Below are 24,004 nucleotides of genomic sequence, written 5' to 3'. Positions count from 1 at the left end.
GCATAATAAAAGGACTTCTGGAAGTGACACCATCCCCAATCTCAAAATGTACTGCAGAGATATAGTAATAAAAACTACATGGTATTGGCACCAAAACAGATATATTGATCAATGGAATCAAACTGAAGACGCAGACATAAGTCCATAGTTCCATAGACACCTGACTTTTGATAAAGAAGCCAAAAATACACATTAGAAAAAATACAGAATCTTGAAGAAATGATGCTGGTCAAACTGAATGGCTGCATGTAGAAGAATGCCCATAGATCCATATCTATCACTTGGCACAAAACTAAACTCTAAATGGATCGAAAACCTCCATACACGTCCAGCTACAGTGAATCTCATAGAAGACAAAGTGGAGAATATTTTTGAATTTATCGGCACAGGAAAAGACTTTCTGAATAGAACACTGATAGCACAAGCACCAAGAACAATGAGACCTCATGGAAATGACAAGTTTCTGTATAGCAAAGGGCATCATCATTTGGACAAAATAGCAGGCTACAGAATGTGGAGAGATTTTTATCAACTATACATATGATAAAAGTCTGATATCTAAAATATATAAAGAATTAAAAAATGAGGAATATATGCAAAAGAAAATTCTCAAAAGAGGAAACTCAAATGGCTGAGAAATAAAAAGAATGTTCAGCATCCTTAATAATCAGGAAAATGTGATTCAAAATTACTTTGACATTTCACCACACAGTAGTCAGAATGGCTAAAATCAATAGGAGATGTGACAGCTCATGCTGGTGAGGATGTGGAGTAAGAGGAACACTCACCCATTGCTTACTGGGCTACAAATGTGTACAGTCACTATGGAAATCATTGTATCGGTTCTTCAGGAAGCTCATGATATCTCTATCTCAAGCTCCAGCTAAATCATTCTTAAGCATGTAGCTCAAGAACTCTACATCCTTCTACAGAGACATTTGGTCAACTATGTTCATTATTTCTCCATTCATTATAATAGCCAGAAATCGGGAATAGAATAGGGAATCATTCATCAATGGATGAATGCATGACAAAAATGTGATATATTTATACAATGGAATATCACTCAGCTGTTAAATAATGATATAGCGACATTCACAGATAAATGGACAAAAAAATAATCATCATGAGTGAGGTAACCCAGACCCAGAAAGACAAATATGGCATGTAATCACTTATATGTAGATGTTAGCTGTTAAGTCTTCAAAAAGTAGGCTACAATCCATAGAACCTCAGAGATTAGGTATAAAGCCAGGAACCACTGGGGATGCATGGATCTCCCTAGAATGAAAAATAGAATAGGTCGTTGCAGATGGAGTCAGATGGAGGTGTAATGGGAGGATCAAAGTGGGAAAATGTGGGAATACAGAGAAGGACACCTAAAACTAAGGCCACTTGAGGGGCTATATGGAAACATATACAGTAGAAGCTTTCTAAAATATTTACATATTTGAAGGAGATCTAAATGGAATTGCCAAATAATGGGGGAGATAGAGCCCCAAATGTTGTCTCCATATCTGGGAATGAGTTACATTTAATTAAGTTGTTGGCCAAAGGGTCCTCAATGGAAACTCAAATAACCAAAGATTTTGTCAGGGTTACTGTTTGCTCCCCAACTACTGATGATAAGTTCTTTTTTTTTTTTTTTGCAGATTTGTTTATTTGAATTAGAAACAAGATTGTTTTACATGACAATCCCAGTTCCTTTCTGATAAGTTCTTATTGTAGAAGAAAATACCTACACAACTTATTGAACATGGAGAAGTTGAGCTGGTGTCTACCTAGAGTCTTCACCTTGCTGACTAGTGTTCATGGGGTCCCAGTTCTGACAGAGAGTGGATAGAAGCCCCTGTCCCTAAATCCAGAAGCTATCTCCAATTGATAACTATATGCAATGCGAAAAGTAGATTTGTTCACCAAAGTGGAAGAAACAAACCTCTTTCCCTGAGAAAACAAGGCACTTACTTTTAAGTTGAGATTGCATACCCAGCAGTAGACGGCCAACACATAACGAACTCAGTGGCATTTATGGAGGTTCTTTGACTCATGATGCTTTGTCAGGGCATTAAAAGCAAATTAAAAAATTTAACCTTATAGGTCTTATCCATATATATTATGGTTTCTCTTTTTGTGTTTTTATGGGATTTCTATGTGTTTGTCTCTATCTATGTCTACCTGTGTACTTCATACTTGGCTCTTCTGCTTGCTTGTTTTGTCCTATTTCAGTTTGTTTGTTTTTATTTTATCTCATTTTATTATTTCCTTTGGGATGCCTGTTTTTTATTGAAGGGGATCAGGGTGTGGATTCCGATTGGAGGGTAGATGAGAAGGATCTGGGAGAAGTTGGGGGAGGGAACTTACAATCAGAATATATTGTATGAAAAAAATCTATTCTCAATAGAAGAATAAAAGGAAAAAATGTAAAAAAAATCATAGAAGAAAACTTCTGAAGTCTAGGGAAAGTGATACCTACCTAGGTTTGGGAATGATGTTCAGAAGTTCACACACAACCAGAAAAGAGCATTCTATTGTCCTGTTATAGTTACGATACTACGTATGTACAACAAATAAAATATATTGAAACTTCCAGGGAGACGCCCTAAGTCACATGGAAAAGCCAGCTCATCAAAATAGCATATTTCTCAAGAGAAAATTTGAAAACAAAGGCAGCTTGGATTGATGTATTTATAGCACTAAAAACAATAATTGTCAACCTAGACTATTATACCCAACAAAACTGTCTGTCATAAGTGAAGGACAGAGAAAAACTTCTCACAATAAAAAACTGAGAACTCATAACCACTAAATCATCTCTACAGAAACTACTGCTTATAAGGAATTCTTTGGGTTAAAGTGAAAGACACACATGTATGAGTGACTGTAAGAAACAATAAATGATGTTAAAACAACCATTAAGTAAACAAGAAAAAAGAAAATACCAACAACTACCTATACCCCTTTCAACAATAACTTTGATTATTAATGATTTCAATTTCCCAATCAAAAGACAAAAAGTAGCATATTGAAATGATAAAGGAAGGTATTCAGAGCAAATGGAAGTTGAAAACAAACATGTGTCATTGTTCTAATATCTGATAAAACATACTTACTTTACACCAACAATAGAATAAAGAAGACCATTCATTTATACTTTTTAATGGAACAATTCTAAATATATACACACTGAACACAAGTGTGCCCAATTTCATAACTGAGTTCTAACAGATGGAAAGCCATAGGTCAACCTCAACATAGTAAGGGAACTTCAATACCCTACTATCATCAGTAGACAGGATATCATGACTAAAAATACAGAGAGAAACTCGGTTAAATGACATTTTAAATCTAAATATTTAGCACAAATGTACAGAATATTCCATCCAATGCCTGAAGTATACTCTTTATTTTCAGCAGCTCATGGACATCTCTCTAAAGTAGACTATAAAATAGGACACCTAACAGGTTTGAACAAATGTAGGAAATCTTGCCATGATGAAATCAAAATAATAGTCAATATTAAGAGAAAATACAACACATACACGAACTCATGTAAATAAAAGAATACATGGTTGAATGATGAGTGGATCCTTGAGGAAACTGAGAAGGAAACAAAAATATTCCTAGTTCAAATGAAAATGAAATTACAAATTACTAAAACCTATGGAATACAGTGAAGACAGTCTTAACTTGGAAGTTTATAGTTACAAATGCCAACATCAAACCATCTTTAGGATGTCAAATAAAGAACTGGTGATACATCTAAAGGCCTCAGAAAGGAGAGAACAAGTCAAAGCTAACATTAGTAAGCACAGAGAAATAACTTGAAGGTAGAAATGCAGAAAATGGAAATAAAAAGCAATGCAAAGAGTTAATAAAATATAGTGAGATATTTTGGGAGGATAACAATATCTATAAGTTATAGACAAATTAACCAAAAGAAACAGATAAAAGACTCATACTAATTAAGTTCTAGATAAAAGGAGACATCATAGTTAATAATGAAATCCAAAGAATCATTACCACACACCTTAAAAACCATTTCATTAAATTGGAAAGTCTAGAAGAAGTAGATTGATTCCTACATGCAAATAATAACCTACCCACATTAAACTAAGATGGTGTATAATTTTACACTAGTCTGTAACAAGATGGAGGCAGTAAATTTCCAAACTATAATAATTCTAGTATCATATGGATTCACTACTGAATTCAACAAGGTCTTTCTAGGACTGGCACCAATTTCTTCTCAAACTGTCCTGTAAAAGAGGAGGGAAAAACTGTCTATGAAGCAAATTTGACCCAGGTGCTCAACCAAATAAAGAGATGACAAAAATTCTAAGCCAATATCCCTGGTGAAATTAGATGAAACAGTAGTCAGGAAAATATTTGCAACTTTAATTCAATTCAAAAAGATCATTGAGCTTGGCCAAGTTGGCTCTATTCAACTATGCATGGTTTTTTTGAACATATGGAAATTAATGTGTAATTCAGTATACCAATGGATCAAAAGGACAGAAACATGATGGAGTTCTCACCATACATAGATTTCAAATTAGACTAGTGTCATAGCGTGGTACTGTCACATGGATCCAACAGTAATCAACAGAACAGATTAGAGAAACTTATTTATGCAAACCCATATAATCTCAGACAAAGATGCCCATAATACACATTGGAGAAAAACATGATCTCCTCAATGAACAGTGCTGGGAAAACTGGATATCCTCATGGAACATCAATCTAGATCCCATTTTTATTTATTGCCTTAAAAAGTCAATTTCAAGTGATACAAAGGCCTTAAATGCAAGACCTGAAGCTTGGAAACTGTCAAAAGGTAAAGTGAGAAAAACTCTCTAAGATACAGGTATAAGCAAGGACTTCCTGAATAAGATTCCAGTTGCTTGAGAAATAATGCCAACAACTGACAAGTGGGGTGTCACGAAACCAGAAAGCCTTTTCTCAGTGAAGGAAATAGTTGAGTGAAGAGTCAACCTGCATCCTCTAGTGGAGGACTGGTGTCTAAAATCTACAAAGAATTAAGTAACAACAGAAACAAGAAAATCAAACAATCCAGCCAACAAATGGAGCTGGACTACACTTTAATTCTTTAATAGGGAGGGATGTTTGCATCTGGTGTCCGGCAATCTGGGATGGTTTTGTTTTTAACTTTGGAGCCTAGTTCAGTCTATGTTACTTACTCCCTCTTCTGAGAATCTCCCCGTTCCCATCAGTCCTCTGGTCTTTCTTAGCACATCACATTTTAGTCATCTATCGCTTCGTCCAGCTTGTCTCTCATGTAAACAGATGCACTCTGACTTCCCCAAACTTTCCTTCAGGGTGTCAGCCTTTGGGAAGATTAGTAGATTTTGATTAAATTTTTACAAATTACGTTAACTTCTATTATTTATTAACATTTATTAAGGTCACTTAACTACGCATTGGGGGATGTTAGAAATCTCCTATCAATTCAAGGGAGTCCATAAAGCCAACCTTGACTTGAACTATAATATATGCATATATATAAGCTTTTCTGTATATTTAGTTTATGCTTGCATAAGCACATGTATTTTTAACAGCCATTAAGAAGTTTTGTGAACTGGTACAACTTTTAGCCTTTAATAAATGAGATCTATTTGTTTGCTTATCTAGCCAAACAAATACGTGTCCTGTGGCTTCTATTTCCACCTTACTGAGTGGTTGTCATTTTAACTACTTTGAAAGAAAATTAAACCTGGAGCTTTGCATGTTTTCTTCTTTCAGAATGCACTAAATGTCTTACTTTCCTTAGCTCAAGCCACCAGACTAGAGAACCCTATAAGTAATCAAAGAAAAAACTCAAAATATGAGTGTTTATCAACATAGACACATTAGATGCTAATGTGACTCAGTGACCTCCATCCCTATTTGTACTGATAATATAACAACACTAAACAAAGACAATGATTCCTCAAGGTGGTGAATCCCATGCATCTGTCATTACTTTCTTCACTCTTTGGACTTCTTTTTTACTAGTTAGCCTTGTTTCCAGTCATCATCCCACATAGTCCCCCTTTTAAAACCATTTTCTCTCCCCTGTCCACTTTCCTCCTATCCTTTTCATGGTCAGGAAGATAGAGATAAACTCTGCTCATTTAACATTCTAGCAAACATACTGAAATCTATACCCACTGCTGTGCCTGAAAAGTGTGTGTCCTCCTCCTTATGAATGCATTGATATCTAATATCCAACATGATAATTGTAACTTGTTGAATCTCTAAAATGTGATTAAACCCTGAGAGCAGCAAAGCCCTTGTGAATGAGATTAGTTTTATCATAAAAGACACCGAGGGACACAGCACTCCCTTTCATTATGTAACAAAACCTTGGAGGCACCTTTTATAAAGCAGAGAGCAAGTCCCCATCTGATATCCAATCTCTTGGTCTTTGATCTCAGACTTTCAATTTTCCAAAACTGTAAGCAATACATTTTGCTGTTTTTGTAATTACAGTATTACAGTAGTAGTAACAAGGATAATGAATTCATGCTTTGTGGAGGATACAATCTAAGTAGAGGGAAAATAGATGATGAAACAGCTTGGTAGTACTGTTTCACAACGGAGGTGGGTACCCAATACTGTGGGCTTGAAGAATTCCTTCGGTAGAAACAATCAGCACATGATGCTGTTAGAGAGGGGAGGAGGGAGAGGAGAGGGAGAGGAAGAGGAGGCAAAACCCTTGTGAGCTAGGTGCAAGTTCATCAGGTCCGAATGGGTTGAGAGGAAGCCTGCAATGAAAAATGGAAGATCACTGTAGACCGAGCAAATGTCCAGTGTAGCAAGCCTCACTTTTGCACTGTGGGTTTAACTTGATCTCCTTCATGTTTTTCACCCCATCTTTTCCCACTTCCCCTTCCCTTTATTCTTCTTCCCCATAAAATCACAGGATGTAAAGAGTTGCTTAAAATGAGCCAGGCTGTATGATCAAAGGGAGGAGTCATTTTCCACCTTTCCCATTCAACTAGCCTGAAAACATTATTTTATATTTTTTTTAGTAAAGATGCAAGCCTTTTTATGGCTGATTGCAACCAAAGAAAAGTCCAGTGAATAATGATGCCTTTAATGTTTGTTTCATTGGTAATTTGATGATAAACAAAGAGGGACATGGTCTGTACCCTTAGAATATACTCAAGAAGAGAACACAGATATCCAAAACATGCCTGTAAGAAGGACACATGTAAGTATGTGAGGTGGAGGGCATAAGGAGGGAGAGAGCAGGGTTTATATGTGACAGAAGAGAGAAGTGAGGGGAAGTAGTATCAGGTGAGATGAACAAAAGGTGACTTATGTATGTTCTTGTAGACAAGGGCTACCCAACATGACACTAATTTACAAACTGCTTATAATGAATTAAAGAGTAGATACATAGAAATTCCTACTGCTTGTATATGCTGCTATAATTCTAAACATTTAGTCACTTGCTGCTACTAGTTTTCAGCTTGACTTTTGTAGGAATGTCCTCTAATGGTATACCTGCAAGCTCAGGGAAACGCTGTGGAATGACATTTGTCAGAGTGTGATGTAAATGAACTACTTCCATGGGGGAGTTCTTGTTTGGAGAAAGAAGTGAGTTAAGGTTATGCTTAATAGCATAGTAAAAAGTGTAAGTTATTTACAAGTTTATGTGTTGCATTCTACACTGTTGTCTTCATTATGTGAAACTATGAAGAATATGAAAGCTGGGTTATGATTATAGAAAAATGTTCTATTTATAATATTTGAAGCAGAGATGTTGTTAGTCCATTTTCATTAAAACAGAATACCTAAGACTGGATAATGTGCGAAGAAACATGCTCTGTTTAGCTCACAGGCATGAAGGCTGAAAGTCAGAGATTTGGTGGCCTCATTTGCTTGGTCTGGGGTGAAGGCTTGTAGTAGACGTCATCATGGCTGGTGCACATGCAAGAGGGATAGCAAGATAAGACAAGAGTGAGAAGAGATTCTGAGTTCAGGTTTGGGTTTTTTTTCTGATAACTGAGTTCTGTGAGAACTATATGGGAGACCTGGAGAGAATGATCAAGTATTACCCATACTTTCAGCACTGTCACCTCAGGGACAACCTTCCAACACAAGAATCATTGGGAGCACAAACCATTACTAAGCCAAAGTGGAGCCTTGGTCTTTCTGCCAGATAAATCAGTGTTAACTCAGAATTTGAAAAGCTATGAATTGGGCAGTATAGAGTTACACACACACATGCTCACATACACACGTGGGGGAACACACACACACACACACACACATCTCTGATGCATTCAATGATCTAGATACATACATTCAAGGAAGAAAGGTACAGTGTGTTTTGGTAATAGGCAAAATTGAGAGTTGGAAGCTTGGAAATCAATTTCTGTAGATGATTGTATGATAACATAGCAAAATTATTGATGAGATGCTTGATGATCTTGACCTTATGCATCTATGAGACAGTCACTGAGTCCCTGACAGGCTTGAAGGAGTCTGCAATTTTTCTTTTCATTCAAAGATGCACACATAAGAAAACGGAGGATCCCACAACAGATTCAACACTTGAAAGATAATATAAATTTTAGATAGCGTGTTACACTAGACATTATTGTAGTTATTGACTGATAAAGGATTAAAGAATAATTTTGAAAATACAGCATCACTTACCATTATGTTAGATGAAAATTGAATTACTGAGAGAGACTTGTTTCTGTATTATATGTTAATCAAGCAATCGTTGATATATGTTACCCCCCCATTAGTAGCATCATCAATAATACCACCTAGACAGGGTAACAACTAAAGAGCAAGCTTAACAGCTGCCATGTGGGATACTCCTTGAAGTGTGTTTAAGATAATCTTAACTGCAGATAGGTATTTCTTAGTGCTTTGCTTTTGTCATAGTGAATGAGGAAAGTTGTGAGCATACTCAACAAGTCTCCATTTTATTCTCTTAAGTTCACAGTTTTGAGGAGCTAGCTATATATTTTCTGTTTTTTCCCTTTTATTTTGATTACATTTATTGAAATGCAGTTTTAGATATATTGAGATTGCATGTCTTTTTTCATCTGTTTTCCTAGATATTCACTTTATTGTACTTTTAAAATATAAATTTTAAATTCTGTAATCTGTTGCTATACAATGTATATAAGTTTTAAAAAAGTAGTTTGGGGCTGGAGAGATGTGTAGTTACTCTTGCCCAGGAACTTGGTTTGATTCCCAGAATCCACAAGGCAGTTCACAACTAGCCTTGTAGCTCCAGTTTCTGGGGATCTAGTGCCCTCTTCTGGTCTTCACAGATTCTCCCACATATGTGGTAAACATAAAGTCATACAAACACCCATACCTGGAAATCAATAGATAAATTAATAAAATACATTTTAGGATTAGTTGGTTGCCATAGTTGGAGAAACACTTCTACAGACCAGGATTATAAGGTTAGACATTTCCTCCTCAGTGACAGCTGCCATTCTCATTATTAGGCTGCAGTATGGTCACTCATAATTAGCAAGCCCAGAGGACTCAGCCATCATGCTCATTTAGGCTCTTGTAATGAAGACTGCTAATTAACCAGTCCTGCACCCAGCTTTCTTTGGGCCAGGTTGATGTGTGCTCTGCAGTGAGAAAGCCAGACTCTTTCCTTTCCTTCTTGGAGCAGTAAAGAGGCAGTAACCAGCAACAGAAGTACTTGGCTTCACTGTGCTAAAATAATCCTGGCATTCAGGTTAGGGTTGGCTTTTTGTTCTAAGTAATTATTAGCAAACTTGTGACTAGCTTATTGCAGTACTAGATACGGTTATGTGTCATTTGGAATAATAACATTTTGGAACTGAAACAGCCTTAACTTCAGAAGTTGTGAATATGGAAATTATTAATGTTTCCATCCCATAAAGGAGGATGTAAGGCCTAGGATGTGGAAAGTTCCAGAAAGATCTATTCCCACACCTCCATATACCATTTCTGGGGTTAGTCCAGGCCTCTCTGCTTGATGTGAGCCTGTTTGACATTACTACTTTGATATTTGGTAGTCCTTCTAAGGTCAGAAAGCTGTGACCACAATGGCAGGACAGAAGGAAAAAAGGTGTCTTCTGAGGAAGGAACACATCATTAGGGGCAGATGACTAGAGTGGAGGGGGAAATTGAGACACATGATATTCTAGCAGCCTTAAAGGAGACAGCTGCAGCCAGGGTGTTTAGAAGGTGGCTAGAGAAGCTGTTTAGAGACAGAACTTTGTACTCATACTGGTTTTGATCTCAGATCTTCCACCACCTGTTAACAGTATGTTGTTGGTAAAGACTTTCACCTCTATGCACCCCAGTTTCTTCATCTGTCCTGAATATGTACCATATAGAATGATTCTGAGACTTAAAGGGTTAATGCTCTCACAACAATGTCTAACAAATGAAACTCAACAGACAAGCCTTTATCCTTCTATCAGAAAAAAATAGTGCCTTAAGTTGAATATGAGGTATAGAAAATAAAGCTATATTTTTTACACAGCTGAGCTTGTCAATTAAAATAGCATGCCTTCCACAGAAGGAATCAGGATATTTGTAATCAAACCAAAGAAAAAGAACGTTTGATATTTAGACAAAGGAAGAAGAAAGGCAAAAAGTCAACAAATAGATCTGCAATGTTGGCAAAATAGTTGTCAATCACCCTGATAGGTTTATCTGTGGGAGAGGGAGGAAATGAAAGGAAATGAATGTATGTTGAAGATATTTGAGGCACATTTTAGTGTACAATCCATAAGAGCCAGAAATACTGCAATACCTAGTAAGAATAACTTGCTATTTGCTTTTCATTGTTAAATGAAGTTATAGTACAGAAATGGTCAAATTTTACACAGGACATATCCCCCCAAACTTAGATGTCCATCAAAAGTATCAATAACTTGCATGCTTTCAGACTCATGAATTCTAAGTAGTAAAAGGTGCCTTTTGAATGCCTACTGTATGCCAGACATATTAGGTGTATTTGTACACATTATACCGTACGTATAATGCCAGACACTGCTGCAAATACAAAGAATAAAGCAGGGAGCAGGATCTGTGGAGAACAGAGCTCATAGCCTGGAGTAAGGGATGCAGGCAAGAAACAAACTAATGCAAAGCAAAATGTGACTACATACGCGCAGCAAGGAAAGCAGATAGGGACACAGGGTATGTGTAAGGGCTGCAGTTTTATATGGGGTCATTTGGGAAAGCCTCACTAAGAATATGACATTTGGAAATGATGGAGGAACTAGCCAGGGGCTGTGTGGAAGAGCTTCCTAGATAGAGGGACTGAAATGTGCAAATCTCCATGCCAGGAGTGTGTTGATTGGCCAGAGAACAGTCAGGAAGTGCTGGAATGGTGGAGAAGGAAACCCTGTGAGAGGACAGACCTGGGTAGGGCTGTCAGTCTTCATGCTGGTACTGCAGGAGTCCATGGAACAAGGATGGAGGCACTACATGGCTTCCATGACGAGGAAGACACAGAAGTTACAGCTACTGCTCATTGTGTGACCCTTCAGAAGGGTTCTTTGACCAAAGCCTGACTTTGACCTTGGTATGAAATTCTGCGACCTGAGGATGGTGCCTATCACATAACTATACCTCCATGAACACAAATAAATAAATAAATACATTAGGAGGAGGAGACCGAAAAGGTGACTCTGATTTAGGCAGTTGTGTGTTTCCATAGCAAATCGTTAGGCTTATTGGTGACTTGCTTTGAAACCTAAGAACCTTCCACATATTTCTACCATAGGCTTGTAAAAAATGGGTGATGTCTCCTAAGAATCTCTTGAGCCTTTTGCTGTGATCCTGAGCCAGGAAAGATGAGGCTGACCAGAGCACCATGCTCCCTCTGCTTTGCCCTTCTGTTGTCATTCCCACTGGTAGCCTTTGGCCAAGAGTGTAAAGCTCAAGACTGAGAGAGAGACTCCTCTGGCATGGTGACAGTCCTCTTGAGCCATTTCTTCCTTCTGGAGGATTAGATGTCATGTGTGAATAGGCACAGCTTGAGCTAATGCTGAATCTGGGTCCTCTGCGCAGGCCCTTTGCGATGCTAACATACCTTATTCTGTTCCCAAGCCATGCATCTGTGAAGCCTGCCCAAGCTTTTCATCTAGCAATCATGTGTTTATCAAAAGGAAGATTCTAAGGATAGCAGCTAAGCCCTGGCAGCAAGAATTATGTGATGATTCAGGAAGGAATTTGAATCATTGTGGCTTGAGGCCAGCACTTAGTAAATTTTCTTTAAGATAATGGCGATGTATAGTCTCAGAAAAATTAGTCTTGGTGACAACAGAGGGAGGCTCCCATAAAAAATGTTTAAAAATGGCAGTATTAATGATTCTATTCTCAGTATATCTGGAACTAAGTCTATAGGATGAAGGGAGGGAGTGCTGATGAGGCAACGGTGATTTCAGAATATCTCTAAGAATATACTGGCCTTTAGCTCTCCAGGGGAGAGAGATGCTCTTCTATTGCTAAGCTGAGACTTATCCCTTAATAGCAGCCTTAAACAAGGCCAGGAGCCAGCAGAGCAGCTGGCTCTGTGAGGAAGCTTCGTTCTAGTCCGGTGAACATTAAGTACTGAAATGTGCTGGCAAAAGCAGCCAGTGCTCACCATGCCTGACTGTTGGCAGTTAAAAATAAGGCCTGTGTGGTAGGATGAGCATTTGAGCCAATGCCTCACAGTGCTCGGAGATGGATGCAATTGATAAGTCCACAATTCAGACTGTGCTCAGAAGCTATGTGTGTGTTTTAACCTTATCCACATTCCCAGCTCTTGTTTTTTTTCCTGTATATATTCCTGATGTTTGATTCTAATTATCATGGTTTTCTAGTTGTTTCTACTGACAGCTGATTCCAAAATTCAATGACAGGAACAGACAAACCCTGAAGTGGCATAGTTGCTTATGACAGAAACAGGTGGGGATGGCATTCTTATACTATGAGCCAAGGTGACTTTTCCCTCAGCAGCTCTGAGGTGGACAGGCAGGAATTATTATGGGACACTGTTAACAGGTGTGTGGGAGGCTGTGTTTGTCCCTGGAATGAAGGGGCAGCCACTTGGCCCAAGTTCTAAGCCTGCTTCTTTTTGCCATGCTCCTCTACCTTTAGACTTGAAGATCTGCTTTTATTTCTGAATTTTAGTTGAGTTCTGTGGATAATTCAAAGTAAGTGGAGGACACAGAGAATGTGGACTGATATCTGCACCATCCCTCATGTCCTCCAGGCAAGTGTTGGCCTCATGCTCCACTATTCGGATACAAAGAAGCCTGTGCTTCAGGGAAAGGCACTGGGGTTTCTCCCCCGAATGCAATATGCTGTCCCCTTCTTCTGTTTTTTCCTCTCAGTTTTCCTTCTTTTCATCTTACTTTTTATCAGCATCTCTTTTTATCAGCTTATGCTCTTCCTAGTCCAACTCTGCTTCCAGGCTCATTCTGCTATTTTATGTCTTATGTTTTGACAAAACTTCACAGTCTTAAGTATAATTTCCTTTCAAACCTCGTGTGGAGTAAGGGATGCTTCAGACAGTGGGTTGAAGACAAATGAGCCACTCTTGCGTGTGAATTTAAGCAGAAGTAGACACTCTCTTATTGTTAATGTGCAGTGAGAAGAAGAGAACATAGTGAGGGACCAGTGGGATGGATCAATGGATAAAATACACTTTCCCCTGCTGCATAAGCCTGATGATGACTTGAGTTCTATCCCCAGAACCTGCATAAAGGTGGAAGGAGAGAACTAACTCTGTGGGATTGTATTCTGAACTCCACAATAAAGTATTCTTTATTTAAGCAGAAATAAAGAGAAGCAAGAGTCCTCGTAATGTGTTTTTTAATGGGTGTGATGGAAGCATTATGTTTTGTATATCAGTTCTGGACTTGGCATTGCTGGGCAGTATTCCATAGAGTGACTGCACTACAGTTCATACTCGTCTGCTTTGTTACCAGTACTTGGTTAAAATGAATAAAATGGTTATACACATTCTGAAGTGTTGATGATATATATTTTTCTTTCTTAAGGGTAAATGGTAGTGAAGTCTCTACTTTGTGAGAAGCTTCCAGAAGGTGTCTGAGTGGCCCCTACCTTCTGACTACAGGCAGGGAATTTGACGTTGGGTCACATTGCATCACATTAAGTAAGCACTGGGACTTGTCAGGCTCTTAAAATTTATTTTTTTTTGCAATTCTTATACTAACTTATTTACTGGATTTTTGTATTTTTATAATGACTACTGATGTTGGAACATTATCTACATATGTTTTCCCCCTTCTGCATGTCTGTTTTTGCTAAATTGTCTGTTTAAATATCATGTTTTTAAATGAACTTTCTTTGGCTTTATTGAAGCTTTTTACTTTGAAATCAAGTTTTTTTTGTTAGATATGTTTTTGCAAATATTTTCTCTTATTGCATAGCTTCTAAACATCTTAATGGTACATTTCAAAACGCTAGAAGTCTCCAATTTTAATGGAGTACAATGTATCATTCAAAAATACACATTAATTTTATGTCCTGATTAAAAACTGCAGTAACCCAAATCATGGACATTTTCTCCTAAAAGTGTTGCAGTTTATTGTCAACACTCAGGTTTAAGTTTCAGTTCAGGTCACTATTGCAGACAGTACCAGGCTCAAGATTCCTTTTTCCTCCCCGTTCCCACTCCCTACAGAGGATGTCCGGTTGTTCAAAAGATTGTCCCTATTCGTTGTCTGATTCTTATATTTTGGAAGTTAAATAAATTTGCATATCCCCATGTGTGCTGCTATGCCCCTTGCTCTGTTTTCCATGAATGTCTAACCTCAGACCTCATAGCCTGGATGTGTACAGCGTTATTGTGTATTATGGGTCACATGCTTTCCATCCTCCAATTTTATTCTTTTCAAAAATGTTCTTGGCTCTTGTATTTTCTATATTTGGTAATCAGCTCACTGGTTTCTGTAAAGAGCCTCCTGGTTAGGATTGCATAGACTCTTTAGCTCGGCATGCAGTTAATGAGTATCCCATTAACAGAAAATCCCTCCCAGAGGCAATGTTCTACAGTTATCAATAGAAAATCTTCTCTATTTGTTTTAGATTTTAAAATAAGTATTTTAATGCCTTATGAATATTTTAAAGTTAGTTGTACTTTAAATCATTCCCTGGTAGTGTGTGGGCATAAGATCAATTGGTGCATGTTTTATGTTCTGTATGTTTTTCATACATGATTTTTCATAGGTGCATTGAAATTTTCACATGAGCTAACCATGTTACTGAGGGAAAACAGTTTCTTTTCTTATAAGACAAATGACTTTGATTTCCCTTTTTTACTCTTGTTCATTGACTGAGACTCGCCACACCATCTTCCCTTGTTATGTCAGGTGTAGAATCTTTTCCATGTCTCTATTAGGTTGATGGCATCTTTCTAAGTCTACTTCTGAGAATATCACTTGCTATTTTATAACTAGCTGTCTTTGTACCAGTTAAGACGATCACACGATTTTCTTCTATATATGACGAATTCAGCAGCTTGCTTCAACTGATAAGAGTTTATTCAGCCTTATATTATTAGAATGAAACCATCATGTTTGCAGTGTTGTTTTTACATATTGCCAGTTGGATTTTGTTGAAGATTTTGTGTGCATGTTCAAAAGGTATATTTTATTTTTGTGTTCTGGTTTTTGCTTTTCTGTTACTTTTTTGTATAGTTTAGTATAAAACAGTGATTGTTTCATAAAAAAGTGAGGAATGTTTCTTGCTCTTTTATTTTTTTGGAGGAACTATAATTACTTGATGTTATTCCTTCTTTGGATACTTGGTGCAATTGGTGTTGAGTATAGATGGGACCAAAGACATTTACTGATTATGAGAGAATACAGAAATTTCTCAATATAACCGTGGATTTGTATGTTTCTTATATTAGTTCTGTCACAGTTTCTTTGGGGAAAATGTCTCATGTATTTTGATGCTTCACTGCCAGGTGTATACATTTGCATTGGGGTTGCCTGGTGTTCCTTGCAAGCTGACCATTTACAATGTATGTGGTATACCTTTGTTGTCTTGCTAATTTGTTTTGCTGTAATGTTTTTCAATAATTTTATAGCCACTTCAACTTTTTGATGCATTTCTGTATAAGATACCTTAAGAAAACCCTCAACTTTCAACTTACCTTATATTTGAAGTGTTTCATTTTTATTCACATGTTTTTGGTTAGTTTATATTTCCCAATCTATTGAAAACACCTTATTCTTTTATTATGCTTTAGACCACTTACATTCATTGTAATTATTAATGCTTGGATTATACTCCACTATTTTATTATTTATTTTATTTCCTCATATTTTCTGTTCTACTAACCTTTTTTACTTTCTTTCAAGTTAATTTAATATTTTGTACTCCATTTTTCTATTGTGTTTTTAGATTATTGTGTTTTATATCTTTGTGTAGCATTTTAAATGATGGTACAGCATATATAAACATGTTCCACCGTCTATACATATACCCTACATTACAATTTAAGTGAGGGTGAACAAACATTACAATCATATAGGTCCTGTTATCATCTCTGTATTGTGATTATCTTACATATGGAATCTATACATATTTAGACAATTTCAAGTATTTTAACCATTAGAAGAATGTTCACCCAAAGATGTCTGTATCCTAACCTCTAGAATCTGAATGTGCTACTTTATGTGGTCAACAGGTTTTGCACTTGTCATTACGGCGAAGATGGAGCAATTATCCTGGGTTACACAATGGTTCTCATATTATTGTATAAACCCCCTAAGATCAAAGGAGATTTCTAAATTGTATTTGGAGAAATGGAGAGTGTGTAACAGGACTTTCCTTATTGTGGGTGGCTCTGAGGATAGAAGGGGATAGTGAACCAATGACTGCACACATTCTTTCTGTTTAAAAAGGCAATGTATGAGCCTATCATATCAAGCTTGCAGAATAAATATAGTCTTGTCAACACTTTGATTTAGCATGCAGGGTCTTCAGCACCAGCTTGAGTTACAATGAAAGGAATTGTAAGATCATAAATATTGTTGTTTTAGGCAATACATTTGTGATAATTTGTTATAGTAGTGATACAAAACCAGTACAACTATCAAACATTTTTACAGAACTCATGAGAAGTCTCTTGTGATTACCCAAGTATTTACCATTTCTGCTTTTTCTTACCTCTTTCTAATCATGCTAAGGTCCCTCTACTTGTCAGACAGAGCAGGAATATTGAACCCTTTCTGGCTTTGGCTATAGTTCATTTCTTAGTATGTATGATCAAATATACATTGTTCCTATGGAGTCTGAAACCCCGTGTCCCACTTCCTCCCAATGACTGCACTTCCCACTCCTTTAGTCCTAAGTATGGATGGTTATCTACCTAGGTATCTACTTACCTACCCACCAATAAATCATCCATCTATCATCTATCCATCCACTCTCCTTCCTTCCTTCCTTCCTTCCTTCCTTCCTTCCTTCCTTCCTTCCTTCCTTCCTTCCTTCCTTCCTTCCTTCCTTCCTTCCTTCCCTTTGTCCATTCATCCATCCATCCATCCACCCATCCTTCCTTCACGCTATATATCCCCCCCCCTGCCCCCAGGAACCATCATCCATCCTCTATCCTCCATTCATCATCTTATCTGTAACATCTATTTATTCTAACAAGTATCCATACTTCTCTCAGTGGGTAGAATCCCATCTCTACCCTTTGAGGCAGGATACTAGACTTGGAGTTTGTCAGGGGCTCCCAGAGATCCCGGAGCTGTCCAGCAGCCTCTGGCTCCTGGCTAAGTTCTGTGTGTAGTGTGTGCCTGGAGGCTCTCCAGCGCCCCGCCCTGGGCAGAGAGCCTCTCAGGCAGGGCTGGCCAAGCTTCCCCGCTCACCACCCGTCTCCGCCTGTCTCTTTCCTCTGTCCACCTTCACCTAGGAGTCCTGCGTGCTTTGGCGGGGTTCCTTGCCCTGTCCAGGAGGGGATTCCCTGTTCCTGGGGCTGCTGTGCAGCGAGTGTCTGAGTGCGGGCTTCCCTCTTTTGCCCGAGGCGGCAGGTCGCCTTGCCTTTCTTTACAGCCTCGCCTCCTGCGGCTGGGTGGTCCTTTCTCTCCGCCCGGCTTTGGAGACACGCGCCCGATTTCAAAGGGGTGAGAGAAAACGCCGCCCATCAACTCGGCACCTGGCGTTGGGATCCTAGGTTCCTACCAAAGGCTGTGGTTGCGGGCATGCGGGCGAGGGTGGCATAGGGCGACTGAGGGCCAGCCTGGCTGGACCCGGCTCCGCTCTCGGGTAGAGAGAGGCCGCCCCGCCCGCGCCCCGGCTTGCGCCCCGCCCTCCCGGAGCGGTCTCCGCGGCTCCAGGCTCTCGCCATTGTCTCCGCCTTTCCAACAGGTTCTGGCGCGGGAGCGCGGGCGGGTGCGGGGCGGCCCGGCCCGGCTTTCCCGGGGCCGCCTCCCTTCCTCCGCGTGCGCGCTCGGGCCGCGTGGTTCGGCGGGGCGCCGCTCGGTGCAGGTCTCCGCAGATCCCCCTGAGCCCGACCTGGCTGCGGCCCGCCGCGTGCGGGAGCGATGCGTGCAGAGGCGGCTCCAAGTTCGGCGCGCACCCAGGGGGGCCGCCCCGCTCGGGCTCGGTCTTAGGCGTCTGAGCCGGGGTAGCGAGACAGTCACAGGAGGGGCCGGTGCTGCTTTCCCGCTTCACTCCCAGCACCTCTTGCTTTTTATCTTTATTTTTAAAGAGGGAGACCATGGACTGAGCCGATGCACGCCATGGAGTCCCGGGTGTTACTGAGAACGTTCTGCGTGATCCTCGGGCTCGGAGCCGGTGAGTGGCCGCCAAGCTGGGCCGGGATGCTCCCCGCCTAGGGTTGCCGCCCCAAGACCCTCTGGATTGGGGAGCTCTGGAGGGCGCGGGTTTGTATTTGGGTCCCTTCTGTGCTTGTCCTGGGGATTGCGAGGCAGGTCACGCCCTTAGGGTCTGTGGCTGAGGGGGAACTTTGCACAGAGAGGGGCTTAAAGTAGGTCACAGAGATGGGACCAGGCGCTCTGCTATTTTAAGCTTGGCAGCGCGTCCAGGTAAGGCTCTCCGGGTGAAGGAAGGAATCTCCTGTTGTCAGCACTTCCCAATATTGTCTCCAAGATGCGTTCTTTGAGCCATGGAGGCTTGCGTTTTAATGGCCCCCTTTCTTTCTTTCTTTCTTTCTTTCCTACCCCTCCCCACTCCCACCAGTTTGGGGACTTGGTGTGGACCCGTCCCTACAGATTGACGTCTTAACAGAGTTAGAACTTGGGGAGTCCACGGCCGGAGTGCGCCAGGTCCCGGGACTGCATAATGGGACGAAAGCCTTCCTCTTCCAAGGTATGGCCCAGTGCAAAGCCCCCTGTGCGGTGGGAGGAGCTGGCCCAGAGGTTCTTGCTAACTTGCCTGCTGCACCCCGGCGGGATAGAGAGTGCCAGCTGGGGGCTAGAGTTCCCTGTGAGCCTAGGAACCGGATCTTTTAAACTGGGGTGCCTTTTCTCATTTCCCGCGCCCTCCTCCTCACTTGCTACACTTGGCGGTTCTAATGGATAGTGCCTTAATTACAGACTAGAAACTCCAGAGGCAGATGGGTGATTTGGGCATCTGGGGAACAATAAATTGTAACACAAACGCCTCATTTGGGCGGAATGGATTTGGTAAGGAAACAGGACAGCTCAATCTTGGTTAAGACACTGACCTCCCAAAGTTTCGGCGCTGTGGTACCCGCCGAGAGCAATTTCTTTACGCTATTTTTTATTGCTTATCACTGTACTTGAAGCAAGACTACCATGGAAAGCTCCTCATTACGCCTTCCGTACCAGTGGCGAGGGGAAAGGAATGATACTGTTAAGATTATTTTAAAAGCATTTCAATGGTATATTCACCCAGAAGCACATCCCACCCCCCATCACCATAATTGTATGGGTAGGATTTTAAAACTTTTTCTTTTGGAGTCTGTGGACATTGGCTATTTTTAAATGTTCATATTTCAAATCATATTTAAATATACTGTGCAGTCAAAACACAATTTCAGTAAAAAACAACCTGCAAATTGATCGAACGAAGCTTTTGAAGACTGGCTTGTGGGAACGTGTTTAGCTTGAGGAACATGTTAGCTTGAGGGTCTAAAAGGTGGCTCAACTGTTCATGGAGATGGTGAAGCACAGATGAAGGCTAGAGAGACAGGGTTTGGTTTCCTGTATCCGGAGGAACAAGACGTCCTCCCCCACTACACATGGGGTTTTCTTTTGCTATTGGAAGCAATGGCTTTAAAAGAAGTGGTGCAACTTATAATTACCGAAGCGTTGGCTATGCAAAATGCAACCAACCCAGCACAGCTGCCTTCAAGAAACAGACATAGGATGCAAGTTGGATGGTTCTGTGGTGGCGCTGTTGCTGCACATAAGCCAGCGTGTGTCACCATGGACAGCAGCTCCTAAGCTCTGTAGGGAAAGGGAGAAACTGACATGTGTTGCATTTATTTAAGACGATTTGTTTTTTTTTTTTTATAAGAAATCAAGATGTAAGCTCTTTTTTTTAAAAAAAAAGAGGATCAGTTGAAGTTCTTAATTAGTGTTTTATTGTGACAAATGTTTATGATATTTTCTTTACTTTCAGATGCTTTGTGGAGGGTGGGGCTGGGATACTGAAAACAATGACCATATGTGATCATGGAAATAGAGCTCAATTGTCAGCAAAAATTCAGAGTTGAATTGAAATGCAATTAAGTGTAGGCTTTTCGCTTATACTATGTATTATTTCTGTCCTTGATTTTTAGTCTCTGGGGACTAAGCTATTTCAGGAACTGATGGGTTGAGTAACTAGGAAAAAACCAAGTTTCTAATAATCAAAACCTATTGAATTGTTCCGATAATCTCAAAGCTTCTATTATGTCTTCTTAGGGTCACTATCTTCCTATATAGAGTGTCCGTCTGTCACAAGCAACAAACTCCAGGAATGCACATTTTATGTGAGACAATTGGCCAATTAGACAATTTGACAGTTTCTAGGCAAAAGTCTCAGAGTATCAGTTTTTTTTTCTGGTTAGTTTAAAACAATATTTTATATAAGTAGTCAGCTTCTTCAAGGTATACATCATATTAAAAAAAACCTACAAGATTAATGTCCAATGGTATCTTTGAATTGTCCTCAGTTGGGGGAATGCCAGTGTTTACTGGTGGGTTTCTTTTGTTTCCTATCTAATAGCAAGATCAGTGCTAGAAAGAATAAATGCTTCACAAATATAGTTTTCATTCAAAGATGTAAAATTACATTTGCTGCCACAATACAAACATCACTTTGTGTATTAGTCTCTATTTACTGCTTGCTGTGTAAGGTATATGATATGTAATGATATGCTACTTATTGAGCTTTAGTAACTTACCTTACCGTAAGATTTTAATTCTGAAACCCACAACAACTAGACCTGTGACTGAGGGGTGGTTCTGTATGGTTCTGGAAATGTCTTTCCTCAGTTGCTAGGGGAGCAGCAGGTTTGTTAAGAAACCAGCCCTGCGTCATGGTGTTTCACTGGATTCCATGAGGTCTAGAGAGACAAAGGCATTCAGACTGTGAGGCATTTTGAAGTTCCATTTATAGTGAATTGAGAATGCTGCCAGTATTTTATATAGCATATAAAATGTCATAGCAGGAATAGAAACAAATTACAAAGCCTATGAGATGCTCCCAGATTTCATACAAACTTCATGTACAAGTTTTCTGTGCTAACAGATATGTGCCAAATAAGTGATTTCTGAACCATCAATTGCTTATGCAACACATAACAAAACTACTTTCCTGTCTCTTCATTTTAGAATAAGAAATCTCAAACTATGTTTACCACATGGCTTTTACTTAATTAACATTTTCATTTTTTTTGCTACTTCATATTCTCTTTCTGATTTCTGAGATATATGCACTTCAGTATTTTTGCAACCATGGATGGTTTTTGTAAATTACTGTGAAATATGAATCTATTACCCAACATTTTGTTTTACATTCATAGTAAAAGCTATACTTCCAAATCATAACTTTTTATGGTGACATCAACCATAATATCACAACACTGTCTTATTGTTGCTAAAGTTTGATTTATAGTTGCTTTGAAAATTTAGTGAGATTTTAAATCTAACCATTCCTTAATGCATGTGGGTTTTGGGTTATACCTGTTATAATAATTAATGTGTCTAGGTATTAGTTTGGAGTTCTAGTCATTTATGGCTGCAATCTGACACATAGCCAAAATCACACTTACTATGCTTTTAAAAATATAGGGATATATTCAGATAATGAAAAGACTTGCAGCAGGGTATAAGGTGTTCCCATTCTAAGGACTATTGCAACTGTGAAAAGAGTTCTCTCTTCCTTGCTTTGGAGTCTAGCTAGTATTTTGCCAGATAATGATCATAACAATTTTCTTTTTTCTGTGTACATGAAAGATCACAGGGAATGAAGCATACACACAAAGTTAGCATAGGTTTTAGATCTCTGATCATAACAGTTTTTCCAGGCTCCTAAAATAGATAATCTCATCTGTTGTTTTACGCCATGCTTCCTGAAGTGTTTGTAGATTGTATAGTCTCATTAACCCCGAAGGGCAGAAAAAAAAATCAAAACATTTTTTTCCTTAGTGGATAATTTAAAAGTAACCTTGGCAATTCTTCTTAAAGAACTTTTACATTTAGAAAGAAGAAGTGTTCATAGGTATTTGGTGGTAGGCTAATGATGCTGGTAGGCAACTGCATTAACACAGACATGGGGCGATGAGGGCTTGTCTTCAATGTGGTGATATGGAAGCCTGTGACAAGACACTTGAAAAAGCAATTCAAAGGAATGGTTAATTTTGACTCACAGTCTGAGGGGAGAAGACATGGCAATGAGAATGGCTGTATGGAGCATGAGAGGTATGGGATTAGGCATCTTGTTCATAGGAAGCGGAGAGAGAGGGAGAGATGAAAGCTGATGCTCAGTTCACTTTATCCTGTTTTCCTTTTTATTCAGTCCATGGGCCACCCACATCTGGGGTGTGTCCTTCTTAGTTGAACCTCAAAAGAAACATCTTCAGAACACAAATAGAAGTATGTCTCTATGTATAGTAATCCTAAATCCAGTCTGGTTGACAGTGCAGCTTAGCCGTCATAGTGGGCATTGGCTGCAGATGCTCTCTGAGAGAGCAAAACAGCACAGTGATAAGAGGTGGTTTTAGAAACTGGGTAGACCCAAGTAGAACCTCCCAAGTTATGCTACAGGGTTTAGTGTGCTTCTCTAATAAACGGTGGTTCATTTATTTACTTATTTTTAGTTTATTCTTTGGTTTTTTGAGACAGGGTTTCTCTGTGTAGCTTTGGAGCCTATCCTGGCACTCCCTCTGTAGACCAGGCTGGTCTCTAATTCACAGAGATCTGATGAATGCTGTTTCCATGGTAGAGCATACTAACATAGTGTAATTGAAATGGTAACAGTGTACAAAGATGTTTTGTGTAGGTATAATAAGGGTGTCCTAGGTCTTACATCTCAGCGATGTATTGTGAAAAGACACATATATTCAAACTATAGAATATACCACTGTTGCTGGGAAAGATTTAATATGATATGATATTTGATATGACTTCTGGATTTCTGACTCTGTCATACATGCCTGATCTCCCAGGCCCAGCTTGAAATCTCCACTGAAGCTTCGTTATTCTGCAACATTTAACTCTGCATGCTGGAAATGCAAGTGTCACAGGGACACAGAGGTCTGTTGCTAACTGGAGTAGTAGCAAGCCTGACTCAGTCAACAGCTGCAGTGGACCATGATTGCCTTGATGGCTGAAACAGTTTCCTTAGGTGACCTTGTGCAAGGAGGGAACCTTGGACCTCTCTTTTCAAACAAAGTCTTTCAAATACGTTTGCTTTTTTTCATTGAGACTGTGATGGATGGACTTTTGTTTATTCATAAATGCCTGTAAGCCATCTTTCCTAATGTCTTGGTAAAAGGTAGTTGGCTCTCTCTCTCTCTCTCTCTCTCTCTCTCTCT

General features: G+C 39.4%; 1 protein-coding gene across 1 annotated transcript in view; it reads left to right on the top strand.

The window, feature by feature from the left end:
* The first annotated feature begins 18,713 nt into the window (after positions 1 to 18,713).
* Positions 18,714 to 24,004, top strand: part of Nell2 (neural EGFL like 2) — a 285,232-nt gene continuing 279,941 nt past the window's right edge. Inside the window, exons 1-2 of the mRNA XM_035439207.1 lie at positions 18,714 to 18,792; positions 19,198 to 19,326. Of these exons, the coding sequence (XP_035295098.1) occupies positions 18,729 to 18,792; positions 19,198 to 19,326 (193 nt within the window). The 5' untranslated portion in view covers positions 18,714 to 18,728. The remainder of the gene's footprint in view (positions 18,793 to 19,197; positions 19,327 to 24,004) is intronic.

Source organism: Cricetulus griseus, chromosome 2 (assembly GCF_003668045.3).
Source record: "Cricetulus griseus strain 17A/GY chromosome 2, alternate assembly CriGri-PICRH-1.0, whole genome shotgun sequence".
Lineage (NCBI taxonomy): Eukaryota > Metazoa > Chordata > Mammalia > Rodentia > Cricetidae > Cricetulus > Cricetulus griseus.
The sequence above is the reverse complement of the archived record's forward strand: the minus strand, read 5'-3'. Positions and strand labels throughout refer to the sequence as shown.